Source organism: Colobus angolensis, unplaced genomic scaffold (genome assembly GCF_000951035.1).
Source record: "Colobus angolensis palliatus isolate OR3802 unplaced genomic scaffold, Cang.pa_1.0 Scaffold210, whole genome shotgun sequence".
NCBI classification, from domain to species: Eukaryota; Metazoa; Chordata; class Mammalia; order Primates; family Cercopithecidae; genus Colobus; species Colobus angolensis.
The window spans coordinates 2,430,348-2,443,364 of NW_012115267.1; the positions used below are offsets into that span (position 1 = coordinate 2,430,348).

Sequence of the window (13,017 nt, forward strand, 5' to 3'; positions counted from 1 at the left end):
GGAGAATGGCATGAACCCGGGAGGCGGAGCTTGCAGTGAGCTGAGATCCGGCCACTGCACTCCAGCTCGGGCGACAGAGCGAGACTCCGCCTCAAAAAAAAAAAAAAAAAAAGAAAAAATAAATTGAATCCCCACCTCACACCCTACGCAAAGATTCTTCCATATGGATTAATAACCTAAAATTAAGAGCAAAACTTTAAAGCTTCTGAAAATACAGGATATTATCTTTATAATCTTTATGTATGGATGTACTTATACAAGGTACAAAAAACACAAATGATAAAGGAAAAGATAGAGAAATTTAACCACATTACAATTTAAAACATCTGTGTGATGACAGACATCATAAGTGAAGGTAAAAGCAAATCACATATGAGATAATATCTATAAACATGTAACTGGAAAAAATAGCATTCAAAACATAAAAATTGCAAAAAATCAAGAAAAATATAAGAACCCAATAGAAAAATGGACAAAGGCACTTTATAAATGAGAGAACATGAGTGGCCCACATACTGTGTGAAGAGATGCTCAACCTCACTGGTGATTAGCTATGTATATAACAAATCACAGTGAAATATCTTTTTAATTTTTTTTAGACGGAGTCTTGCTCTGTTGCCAGGCTGAAGTTCACCAGGCTGGAGTGCAGTGGTGCGGTCTCGGCTCACTGCAACCTCCGCCTCCCAGGTTCAAGCAGTTCTCCTGCTTCAGCCTCCCGAGTAGCTGGGACTACAGGCGTGCACCACCACACCCAGCTAATTTTTGTAATTTTAGTAGAGACAGGGTTTCACCATGTTGGCCAGGATGGTCTCAATCTCTTGACGTTTGATCAGGCTGCCTCGGCCTCTGAAACTGCTGGGATTACAGGCGTGAGCCACCATGCCCGGCCCGAAATATCATTTTAAGCCCATCCAATTGGCAAATATTTATATACTTCTAACACCAAATACTTGCAAGGCTGTGACGCAACAGAGATCCTCTACACTGCTTATAGGATGATTGCACCTGGCAAACTCTTTTTGCCTACTTGTCCCTGTAGCAAGGAGCCCAAAGTGGCCAGCCAATAGCTGTATCTTATAACTCAATGGACTCTTGCTATATTCCTGGATGAAAGTGTACTGTTTTGGGGACTAGGACCTGTAACTCTACAGAGCCAAGAGTTGTGTGAACAAAAACTGCAAAGTCTCCTGATGGGTCCCTGAGATGGTAAATGAAGTCAATCCTGTTTCTCTCCTTTGCTTTCCAAACACATGTATTATTCATTTGGAGAACATGGTGTGTCCCTACTTTTGGAGTCTTTGATTCAGTGTCCTCGAGTCTGGCACCCACCTGCACAGAGTTTGTTCTCTGAACTGGTGCTGTGGCTGTGCCTGGGGCCCATTCCAGTGCTTTTTCAGGATGGCAGTTCCTGGCGACGTGCAGTATAACAAAACAGGTGGAAACCGGCTGTGGGCTCACTGCTGCATCTTCCTTGCTGCAAAGTGAGTTGCTTGGTCTGATGGATGTTATTTATGGGATAGAAGTTGGCCAAGACCCTGAAGGCAGGAAAGTCAAACCCATGCCGGGAATCCATGTGCGTGAGTGTAAGAACACATCACTGGCCCTTTCATCATGGAAGGGGCCTGGGGTAATCCTTTGCCACCATAATGGTGGGTTGGTCCTCTCAAGGAGTGGTGCTGTGTAAGGCACTTGGTGACAGTCTCTGTTGCTGGCCATTTGGACATTTGGTGGTGGCAGTAGCTAGGTGGGCCTTGCTGAGCGGGTGTGCATGCTGTTGAGCCGTGTGTAACCTGTCTCTGCCATTGTAGCCAGTTTGTTCCTGCATCCATTACGCAGGTACTAGGGTGGCCAGTGAAGACACTGGCTGGCATCCCCTGGCTGGGCCCCTTTCCGTGCTTTGTGGATGAGTGCCTCTTTCATGGTAGATGCCCTCTGACTGGCATTATCATGTGGTACAGAGATCTTCATGTGGCATACTCACTCCCGCATGTCTACCTGTGTCCCTCTACCCCGCATTTCCTAATTCCTCATCTTCCAGTCTTTGTGTTTCTGGCAAAGACTTTGTGTTTCAAGCCACTTGCAGTTGCCCTTGAGTCCACAGCTGTCCTGAGCTTGGGCTGTTCTTCCCTCTCTGAAGGAACCAGGTGGGAGGATTTTTCCCTTACCCCGTCTTTCCTGACCACTCTCAAGTAAGGCTGCAGTGTGGCTGCTCTGCATGTCCAGCCCGCACCTGTATAACGAGCCAACCATTCAACAGCCCCCCACACCCCTACCCCCCAAATCGGCCTTTCTCTTGGCCCCCAGCTGGTTTTACAGGATTGCCACACAGCTGTAGGTGTGAAGTGAGGGAGGGAGTTGGTGCAGCCTGGTGGGTAGTGGGGGAGTCTGGCTCCCTATTCATGCAGTTCACATGTGCCCTCTGGTCCTGCTTGTGCGTGATTCCAGATGTACAACTTCTTTTTTGTGATAGACTGTGGCTGCAGCCCCTTGACCTTATAATCTAGTGGGTCTGATGGGACGTACCTTTTGATGGGAAATTTCAGCCACATCATCCCCTGGTGTTCCATGGCTGTGCAGTCTGCAGTGTGCTTCATTGTCACCCATGTCATGATCTCGAAGTGCCTTTTCCCATTAAACTAGGCTTCTTGGTGAAATGGTTGATTCTGGGACTGGGGTAGGAAGTGTACAAGGTGAGTCTAGGACGTCCTGTCAAACCAGAGAGCAAAGAAGCTATGAGACGACTGCGGACAAGGAGCCAATTTGAAGAAGGTCTCACTGGCCAAAGATATGACTACTGGAGCTTACATGAGAGCAGTAACTGAAATCATCAAATATGTTTAAATGAATACTTTTATGATGATGTTTAAAAAACTCTTCGATTAGCCTGAGAGATAGCAAGTTCATCATCTTGAAGACACTATGTAAATGGATTAATCAAGCATTTATCTTCCTGTCCCTTATAAATTGTACCACTGAGTAACAAAGTAGTAGCTGAGGGGAAGCTTTTCATTATAAGGTATGAAAACGAAACGATAGAATTAGAAGATCACTATTTTGCAACTCTCCAGGAATTAACATATCTAGGCATTGAGCATTCATGGATGCTAACTAGACATGAAAGAGACATCTAGGCATTCTGTGCTTTCTAATCAAAGACCATCATAGCCCTATCTCTAGTCTTGCCAAAGGATCAATTCTGAGTCTGATGAAGCCTCTGTCAACTTGCAGAAAGTTGTCCTCTGAGGATGGAGGCATGAATTGAATTGCACTATGAGAACACAGTCCTCAGAATCCACAGTGTGAGAAACTGAACAGGTCAACTAGACTGTGATCTTCGAGGGATAAGGTCAAAGGAAAAGAATGGAGACAATGTATTGATTAAAAGAACTTAAAGATGGCTGGGTGTGGTGGCTCATGCCTGTAATCCCTGGGTGTGGGAGGCTGAGGCGGGCGGATCACCTGAGGTCAGGAGTCTGAGACCAGCCTGGCCAACATGGCAAAACCCCATCTCCACTAAAAACACAAAAATTAGCTGGGCATGTGGCACGTGCTTGTAATCCCAGCTACTAGGGAGGGTGCAGCAGATGAATTGCTTGAACCCAGGATGTGGAGGTTGCAGTGAGCCGAGATGGCGCCACTGAACTCGTGACAACCTGGGTGACAGAGGGAGACTCCATCTTAAAAAAAAAAAAAAGAACTTAAAGACATATCACATTTAAAAAATGAACAAGACTGTAATGTCGGGGTGGACACTTAGGTGATAAAAGTGTAAGAAACATAGGAGGTGATTACTGTGAAAGTCAGATAACAGTTACTTTTTGGGCTGTAGGGTGTCTGTTGGGATTGGAGTGTAGCACACATGGAGGCATGTCTAGGGTAGATCACAAACTTCTGATTCTTGACCCAGGTGGTGGTTGTCAGGGTGTTTGCCTAATAACAGTGCATTGAAATATATGTTTGTTTTGTGTGGTTTTTTTTTTTTTTTTGCATCAGTTTTATTTTATAACAAAAGGCTAAAAAGAAGTATTTAAAGAAAATAGTGCATACTATATTTTATTTGCTGATATAATGATGACTAGATTATTGAAATGTATGAGTACTTTTGCTATAAATAAGCCTGTTTTCTTTGTTTAAACACACACACACACACACACACAATTTTCATGCTCACACCTTCAAAGCCACATAATAGAATGTTTAGGTTAAACCTGCAGCCCCTAGTTGAAATGTTGCTTCATGGAGTTTTATCCTCCTAACAACCTGTGTCCTAAGTCACATTCCTCTCCAGAAATGTGGACATTGGCCGTATTCCAGTCCCTGAGACACTGTTTCAGCCACACGTGGCACCCCAGACCCTTGCCCACCTGCATCCAGGTCATTCATTCTCCTCATGGGGTCATTTCTTGATCCCTATTAAGCATTAAAAGTGGATTAAATATCTCTCTACTTACAGGTAATGTTTTGCTTGGTTTGGCCAAGAACATTTTAACTTTTAAAAACCTGGGGCCACTGGAGTGGGACCATAGGCAACAGGCCAGTCTGGCTACTAAAATGGCCTGTCACGAACCTTGTACATGAAGGTTGAAGGATTCTGGTGTTCTTTGGTGCCATTGCTGTTAGTCATTGTACAGCACAGAAATATTTTATTCAACAAACTCTGCAGACTCCTGAACTTCAGGGGTGGATTGCCTTCTGCCTGGCGCTCTGCACAGATCCTGGGGCCCTCATGGTCATTTACGCACAGTGAAGCTTCTCCGCTCACCTACAGCTTGTGCATCTCCAGAGAATCCTTGTCATCCTCCCCTCATCCCAGGGAGTACAACAAAGGAAAATAAATAGTGAATCCTTTTGCTGGAGACCTGTGGATACTTAATTTTTATAGATACTCAGTAAATATTTATTTATTTTCACTAGCAGCAAGCAATTCACTTGTAAATGGAAAAAATGAAGTAGTAGTGTGTAACATAAGCATAAACAGATGCTTATGTTATTTCTTTGAATATTTTGCCTTTCTTTAAAAATGTAAATTTTTAAATTTTTAAAGTAATAGGAATCTATTACAGAAAAATATGAAGAATGAAGAAATATTCCTAAATTGTCACCACTGTAATACAGTCATGGTTATCACTTTAGTATACTTAGTATATTTTCTTGGAGTCTAATTTTGGTGTGAAATTCTTTAATAGTTGTAATAAAAATGCATTTGTGTTTTTTCCTTTTTACTTTAGCCTTAGATAATTATGATATCACAGACTTTTCCATGTTGCAATATTATCACAACAATAATTTTTTACTGCATTAAATTTTATTATTTGGTCTTATATTTTTATGTTAACCTAGTTTTGGTTAACACATTTTAGCAAATAGAATATTTTTGTATAATGTATAATTTTATTCAAATTGCTTTTTGGGTTTTGTTGCTTTGGATCTTTAGGGTAGAATATTAAAGAGTGTCGAATTTCAGTAAACTTCTAATTTATCTTTCAGCTCTGTCATCAAATCTAGTAAATCGAGTGAGTGTAGGAGTGAGAGGTCTGTAGTGTACATTAATTTACCAGCTGTTGTTCCACTCAGGATCTCAGTTATATGTAACTTCATAAAGCCATATAAAATTTGAGTGAGACAGTAATCTTTTTTTACATCTAGAAATGGGCCATAGAACACCAGTTGTACTGGAAAGTTTAGAAACTTATGGTAGAAAATGAAGGTTTTGTATTTGGAGCCAAAGGAAGTGCATGGCAACGTTTTCGATGTGTGTGAGTGTGTGTGTTCTTGGGAGATGGGTTGTGATTTTCATCAGATGTTCAAAGAGATCCTGTGCTACTGGTATAGACACAGTGTTTGCTAGTCGAATGGAATGCTACTTTTGTGAGTTTGTTTGTTATTGTCATTCTCTCCCTGTCTCCCCTCCAAACCCTTCTCCTGCATTCATTATATCCAGAAATAAAACTCAGAAAAACTTACTTTTGGGTAAGCAGTGATTTATCACATGCAAGTTTATGGTGATCAAAAAAATTGTAAAAACTAAACACATATGTGACATTGTTAATTGGAAATATGCATCAATTTATGTTGATTTTGAAAGTTTTCCCAATAAAATGAGTAACTTAGTGCTATACTTTGTTAAAATATTTTTTTAAAAAAATATGTGACCAGGGAGCGAGCGGATCATTCAGTAAATTTTCTATTAATTCAAGTTATGAATTGAATGTGGAAATATGAAAATAGTTACCCCCTTACTATGTTATTTGGAAATGTGTAGATTTACTAACTCCATTAAATTTGAGGCCTTCTAAGTTTTCGCACAGCTAAAGCAAAGAGATATTATATGCAAATAATCGTAAATGAAATTATTTACCAATGTTAAGAACTCTCCTTCTTTAAAAGATAAAATCTTAGTCATTTTTGGTTATCAAATGACAGGAGCACCTTTTTTTTTTTTTTTCATCTAACAGGTATGTGAATGTGCAGTGACCACTTTGTTTTGAATAATCAGTATCTTTTTGTTTGTTTGTTTTTTAAGGAATGGGCTGTTTCTGGGGAGCTGAAAGGAAATTCTGGGTCTTGAAAGGAGTATATTCAACTCAAGTTGGTTTTGCAGGAGGCTATACTTCAAATCCTACTTATAAAGAAGTCTGCTCAGGTAGGAAGAATTTGCTTTGTTGTATTACTAGGAGAAACAAGGAAGGGCTTGTCACTACTGTTGGGTGACAGGCTCTTTAAAATGGAAATATGTTTTTTTTAAAATGTTTCTTCAGTCTTTATTATTTTCATAAATATACTTGTGGGTCTCTCACTTTATATGTTTAGAAGATGATAATCTTCCTGTGGAATGTACCATTTAGCTTTTGCTGTGGAACAACCACTCTAAAACGTGGTGGCTTCAAACAGTCATTTTATTAGCTTGTAATTCTGATGATCAGCAGTTGAGGCTGGGCTCAGCTTTGCGGTTCTTCTGTTAGCCTCACCGGGGATTTGCTCATGTGGCTAAGGGCAACCTGTGGGTTGCCTGGGGGCTAGTTGGCCTAGGCTGCTCTACTCCTAGGCCTGGCAATTGGCGCTGGCTGCTGGTTAGCACTAACTGCCAGCTGGGGTGTGGGGATGATGGACCATATGTTTTCAGCATGCTGGTCTGAGCTAATTCACATGGTGGTGGATGCAGAGAACCTAAGAGCAGCGAGAGAGGATGAGCCCCATTCTCTGTTTGTGTTACATTCACTTTTATACCATTGGCCAAAGCAAGTCATATGGTCTAGGCCAGAGACAATATGGGATGGCTCCCCAAAGGCAAGAATATAGGAGGTATCAAGAATCAGTACCATTATTGCAACAATCTACCACATGAGACAAACATTTCATATAGTACTTGTGTTTTCTGGAAGGAAAAATATTGAAAGCCATGCTATAATGCAGGCATCAGCAAACTATTGACTCATAGGCCAAATCCCACTTGCTGCCTATCTATATAAGTAAATTTTTGTTGAAACACAGCTATTCTCATTATTATTATTATTGCATATTATCTATGAGTGTTTTCATGCTACAGTGACGGAGTTGAGTGCTCGCAACCAACTATGTGGTCTGCAAAGCCTAAAATATTTACTGTTGGGAGCTTTACAGGAGAAAAATTTGCTGACCTCTACTTTAGGTTAACAGGATAGGCAGATGCCCTCATGACAGATTCTATCTTGAATACCAAATTACCTCTCTGGATTTGTTTCTGATCTTTAAGGATTTCCTTTCCTTTCCTGCCAGCTCAGGTAGCATTTGAAATGTTTTTCTAAAAAACTTATATTCACCATTTTAAGAGGTCTCAATAGGGAGGGAGTATCTGGAGCTATAGTCCACTATATAGATGGAAATGGGGTGTAAAATGTAAAGTTTTATCTTTTTAAAATAAAGGCTTAAGTAAGTGTGGTTTGTGGAGGATGCATTCAGCCCTCCGAGGGCACCATGAATGATGGAGGGGAAAAGCTGGAGTGTGGGAGCTTGGTGAATAATGAACATGTTGATGTGTTTGCTACAGTAAGAATTTTATTTTGAAATAAAATTTGAGCTGTACAACAATGAAAATATTATAAAAATGTGCACATACTTATTTTTTCTTGCTCTAGAGAAGGATTGAAATATTCTGATTGGTATGGAGAATGTGGTATAATGAACAAGTATTTTAATGGTTAACCTATTTTTTTTTTACTTCTGTTTCAAAATTAAACAAATGCTTATGCATAGCTATAAATAGACTCAAATGAATCCTGGAGATCACCCAGGTGTATCCTCTCGAGTCTTAGGAATGGAAATGAATAGATTCCTTCCTGTCATTCCAGACATGACTTAATGGCCTAAGAGAAAAAAGTTGCTAAGAAAACCCCCAAATATCTACTGCTTTATCCCTATTATCCTCAACCAGCAATATGTTAACAATCAGTTAGAATATTGCGATTGCTTGTTTGCTCGAACCCTTTTCAGTTCAGCTGTTTACGTTAATAACAACATGATAATTACCATGTGTTAAACTCATGCTATATGCCAGACACTCTAATAAGCACTTTCTCTGTCTTTGCTTTTCTCTAAGTAGTTCCATCAAGTATGTCAGTTTCTGTCTTTTACAGAGGGAGTGCTGAGGCTCAGAGAGGATAAATAACTTACCTAAGGTCATACCTAGCAGGAATCCCTACCTCATCAGCTCTCAGCTCAAAGTCTATGCCACTGACCATGGTGTAAGTCTCGCAGCTGTTATCACATCCCAGCCATTCTCCATTTATCCCTTTACACTTCCTTCCACCAAGTCACACATTCTCTTTCATATCTCTCCTTCTGCTATATTTTTTATTATATTGGTGTGCTTTTAAATGATTAAGGAGAATGCCAAGGAAATTCTTTTGTCTTCCTTATGTTTAGAATGAAAAAGGGCAAAGTCAGTTCATGCAAACAGCTGGTGTGTTAGAGGCCTCTAGCAGTGGTGAAGTACAGAAACCATGGAGGTTGGTAAATAACTCGATTTGATATGAACACTACCTGCTAAGTTAACAGTAGCGTTGGGAAGCATGGTTGTCATGGAAACTTGTTCCTGATTGGAAAGGGATAGTTATAGGGTCTTACCCAGACACAGAAGGAGGGATGATTTCTTTCCCTAGGCTTTTTTTTTGTTCTGATCATAAAAGGGAAAAACAAAAAGGCAGAGAGGAGCTATGATAGAAAGGTCCCCCTGGCACAGAAGTGGTGGAGCCTTCAGGTCCCTGGGAATAACAGAGAAGGAGAACAAATAAGGTCCCTAGCTAGAGTAATTATGGTAACCAGCTAATTAAAGATTTTTGACCGAGGAGAGGGGTGGGGGAGACAAAGCAGGTTATACTGGCGGGCCTCCCCTCTGAAGCCTCTGGTGCTCAAAGCCTTGCTGAACAAGTCAGCCCTGGAGGGGTCTGACTTGAAAGAAGGAAAGAAAAAACCCAAGGCTCTCTGGTAAGATGCATAGTAATTGCTGAGGTCTAGTGTGGGGGAAATACTAGTCTGTACTGTAGTATTTGCATTGATTTCAAAATTGCTTTCTCTTGTGCTTGCAATTAAGTTTATAAAACTTTGATCACAATCCGTGAATATTTTGTAAAGGTTTTTACTTTTATTTTGTCAAGAAAAGAAGCATAGGGACCTGGATTGTGTGCAAATTCCTTCTCTCATAAAGCAGTATGCTTGAGCTTGAGGTACCTTGTGGTTTCTTGGGGCAGATGCCAGAGATATGGGAGGAGGGGTTAACAGAATCCACAGGGTCAGCTTTACTACTGCTCCATGCAACCTCTTATGTGATGACACACATCAGAGCTTCCACAAACATTATCTCAGCACACAGGTGGGTGAACACAGGCTGAGGAACCATCAGCTCAAGTTTGCTACCCCTGCTGTACCAGTGAGTCTGCACAGCCTCAACAGGGGAGAAGTGAGTGAGAGAGTGTGGATGTGAGTGTAGAAGCAGTGTGTGTCCAGAGAAGGTGTGGATTCATGTCCAAATGGTATTTCTATGTGGAAATTGATAGGCCAGTGACTCTGAACCCCAAACTGGAGTTGTGGCTAGGCGTATAGAAAAGATAACATGGCTTCTCATAGTAGCTGAGAGAGGACGTGTCCCCATCGTGGGCTCACTAATGGGGCTGTTCGTGGTGGGCAGTCTCCATTGCTTGGTGCCACTTGCACCTGACATCTGTAGAGAATACAAGGGGACAGTCTCTTACGAATTTGGAATAAAGTCGCCCGTTGGGAATGGCAGTATAAAATCAGCCTGCACTGAATCACAGTGGAGATGGACAGTCACTGGGAAGAGAGATTGGTTTCTGTGTCAGTAGGATTTCAGAGTAACCTAATGGAAAGCCCTGACTATGTAAAAGGAACACAGGGCCTTAGCAGGAGGTTGGTGAGCTAGAACAGCCTAGGAGAGGGGAAATCCTAGCCACTCTCTTGGGAGTTCTGGGCAGACCCACAGAGCCTGATACCCTGGCACTTTTAAGTTGTGTTACTAACCTTATGTTCTGATCCATACTCTAAAACTTTCCAACCTTTTGTCCTCCTGTGGGGATTATTTACAGAAAGAAAATGCATTGAAATCAGGTTGGTCAGGCACGCAGTTCTAATTTTCACTTAGAATTCAATAAAATGCCACTCTGAGATATACATCTCAGTCTATTGTGAGTTTAGTCTGTACAGGTCATTCTCTCCAAATTGAGTTAACCTTGGGTTGAGTGATATGATGAAAACAGAGTTTTGGCCGGACCTCCATGATCTTTCAAGGCTTCACTTGCCTCCTGCATTCCCCTGCAGATGTCCCATCCCTGGCATGTGCCCGTAATTTCATTTAAACCTGCTTTAAAAGTGAATGTACCTTTCAAGTAATCTATAATCTTCCCTTCCTCAGGTTCATTAAGCACTGAACCAATAGTGCACAGGCTGAGAAACTTTCCTCACCCAGAGGTTTTGGGCCTGAATTCTAACCCCCCTGAAAGCCACCCACCACCAGCTTCTGCAGCAGGTACCCAGTCTTGGCTGGGACACAGGGTAGCATCTCTCATGGCCAGCAGACCTCTGTTGGGCCACTGTTCTGATGCATTTCTGATCTAAGAGACGTGCTGAGAAGTAATTCATGTCTTAGTGGCCACTGTTTTGTACCTAAAATGATATCCCAAAGATTAATCGGTCCATTTGTGTTTCCTACAAGCTCAGCATCTGGCTGGTACTAGAAAACCCAGAACCTGGACTGGAATAGCCACGAGGAGCCTAACGTGTATGTAGGCCTTACTTGAATAAATTAAATATGCCGCTTATTGGAAAGGTACCACATGCAAGGCATTGCACCAGGTCCTAGGAGAAGATTGGTTGTGATGTGAAGAATACTAGTTCCCGTCTTCCAGAATTTTCTCTGTAGTCAAATGAAAGCTTGATCTTTCACATTTGTTTTAAGGAGTTGGGCTGACACTGGTTTTCTCTTTACACATGCACACACACACACACCCTCAAACAGTTGTTATGCAAACCAACTGATTAACTGGCATGCTGTTGCTTTGCTACATTGATTTTAGAAGTAATTGAGCTATTCAGATTCCTGAATGCTCAGATAGAGAATTATTCTTACATTTTATAATAACGACTGTACAGATGAAAATATGAAAAGACATTCTGCAATGGATAAGCATTCTGGGTTAATTTCAGTGCATTAGCCTAATATACAAATACCCCATTTCTGGCAAGAAAACCCAGGATGTTCATTCACTGGGTAATATCTTTTCATATTTTGCTTACAGATGTTCAGAACAATTCCATGTTTATTAGTCTATTCAAAAGCTTTTAGAAATCTGCACAGCCAAGTGGCACTGAATCCAGAAGCATGAAAGGAGCTGCACAACTTTTCCTCGTAAGTAAGATTTGCACAAGCACCACGGGAAATCTGAGGCCCAGACATTTCCTTATCAACAGAATACTCCAGTGGATTTTCAAGCGGGCTGTTCAACAGAGGTCTCGAGCAGGAGCCCAGGTGTGGGAAGAGCAGAGTATGGGAGTCCTCATGTGACCCTCTAGGGGTGGTGATGCGACCAACTATATGGTCGGCAAAACCTAAAATCTTTACTGTCGGGTGCTTACGTATCCTGCCCTGAGCCCATTTCCTCTCTTGTAGAATGGAGCAATGCTGCTTGATGAAACCAGTTGAGTTGTGATTGGATTCTTACTTGATTTGTTTTAAATCTGAGTATTCTAGAAAATCTAGGATATAAACTTTCTAGCTCTTGGGCATGTTAAAGATGAACACGATGGATCGTGAAGCATTGCTTGGCAGGGCCTGGGCCAGCCTGCAGCAAGTATGCCTGGCACAGCACACGGAACCCATTTTCTTCTCTTCTTCATCTGTGTTCTTAGGAGGTCAGGTCATGTCACCCCCTTTTCCAAATGCATGTAATTATTTCCTTGATGCTTGAGAGCTTTAACTAAGCATGGAATAATAATTTCCCCACTAATGTAAAATAACTCAGTATACTTTTTTTTTAAGTTTGACTTAATTTCTGAAGTGTTTGGGTGGAAGCGCATGTCTATGTATCTTACATGAGATGAATGATCCCATTCTTCAAAGTAGGGATGAGTTCTGTTATTAGCAGATTTTATCAAGCAATGTAAAACTCATTCTAAATTCCTTGCAGACTGCATTAAATCCCTTTTTAGTGCATAGTCAGTCTTATTGTACTCATTTCAATGTCAGTCAAGGTAAATTACTAAGTTATTGACATACTCCTGAAAATGCGAGAATTCTGGTGTTCAGTTCTTGCTACAAGCAATTTGATCGCTTTTTATTCCTCTTATTTTAGGCATAAAATTGCACCTTAAACTTGTAGCAGGCAGGATAAAAATGCTTATCTCTCTCAAACCAAGAGGCAGAAAGCAGTCTTCAAGAGCAGAGACCCTTGACTCATACCCTTAGGACCAAAGATACCTGCTCACCCAATGCCGTCTTCCGCACATGCCCATCCAGGCAGCTGTGCAAGA

The 13,017-nt window shown here is 41.3% G+C and overlaps 1 protein-coding gene across 2 annotated transcripts in view; it reads left to right on the plus strand.

Annotated features, from left to right (window-relative positions):
- Window positions 1-13,017, plus strand: part of MSRA (methionine sulfoxide reductase A) — a 338,282-nt gene that overhangs the window by 148,458 nt on the left and 176,807 nt on the right. For both annotated transcript variants that reach the window (XM_011942814.1, XM_011942813.1), the window contains one exon: window positions 6,524-6,643. In XM_011942814.1, coding sequence (XP_011798204.1) covers window positions 6,524-6,643 — 120 coding nt within the window. The remainder of the gene's footprint in view (window positions 1-6,523; window positions 6,644-13,017) is intronic.